This window comes from Dendrobium catenatum, unplaced genomic scaffold, assembly GCF_001605985.2.
Source record: "Dendrobium catenatum unplaced genomic scaffold, ASM160598v2 original_scaffold_180734, whole genome shotgun sequence".
Classification (NCBI taxonomy): domain Eukaryota; kingdom Viridiplantae; phylum Streptophyta; class Magnoliopsida; order Asparagales; family Orchidaceae; genus Dendrobium; species Dendrobium catenatum.
In genome coordinates, this window is record NW_021499153.1 from 1 (window position 1) to 728 (window position 728).

Here is a 728-nt window from a genome sequence, read left to right on the forward strand (position 1 = left end):
GGACCCACGATTTTCTTTCAAATAACCACATTAGATCTCTCTCCGTCTCTGTAGCTGCGGCCCTTAAGAGTAGTTGGAGGACTTGGCGCTCGATGCCCTCACCGAGCTGTTCAATCTGTTTCCGGCACTCCGCTCCGTCCAACACCAGATATCTGTTAAGGGTTTTGAAACTTTCGATAACTTTGCTCAAGGTAAGGATGGCAGTGTTCTTCTTCTTCTTTCCCATTAGGGAGAGAATTGCTTATAGGGATTGAAATGCTTTTTCTTTTTTTCTTGTTTTGTGAAGAAAGCAGTCGTGAAATTGCCGTTTATTTATAAGGTAGCTTCGGGGAGCGCAATGGCCGGCCGAACTAATCTTCAGTATGCGAACGGCGCCGGAGAAACGGAAGGGACTGTCCGGTTATTCGGCGACGGTTTAGTTTCCCTCAACAGAATCGAAAATTATATCTTTTGCGAAGGGCCGATGAGATCTCCCGCTTCTTCCTCTCCGAGATCTTGGAATTCTGCAACTTTTTCGGCCACCTCAACGGGTTGAGATAAAGCCATACAGGCCGGGTAAGAACCAGAGATTATTGTGCACGCAATCAATCAGAGCAAGGTTCGATGCTGCTTATTTGCTGTACTGCGTATTTTTTTATACATATTTATTATGTATTTTGTGAGTATTTAATGAATATTATTTATTTGCTGCTAAAATACATAAAAAAAGTTATGTATCAAAAAATACA

At 42.4% G+C, this 728-nt stretch overlaps 1 protein-coding gene across 2 annotated transcripts; it reads left to right on the forward strand.

Moving 5' to 3' along the window:
* Window positions 1-6: 6 nt before the first annotated feature.
* LOC114578838 lies at window positions 7-712 on the forward strand. Of its 2 annotated transcripts, none has more exons than XM_028692345.1 (2): window positions 7-191; window positions 287-712. In XM_028692345.1, the coding sequence occupies exons 1-2, from the start codon at window positions 93-95 to the stop codon at window positions 533-535; spliced, it is 348 nt and encodes a 115-aa protein (XP_028548178.1). In that variant the 5' UTR covers window positions 7-92; the 3' UTR covers window positions 536-712. The 2 variants fall into 2 exon arrangements, with proteins under 2 accessions (XP_028548178.1, XP_028548179.1); XM_028692346.1 differs by having other exon boundaries at window positions 320-712.
* The last annotated feature ends 16 nt before the right edge of the window (window positions 713-728 follow it).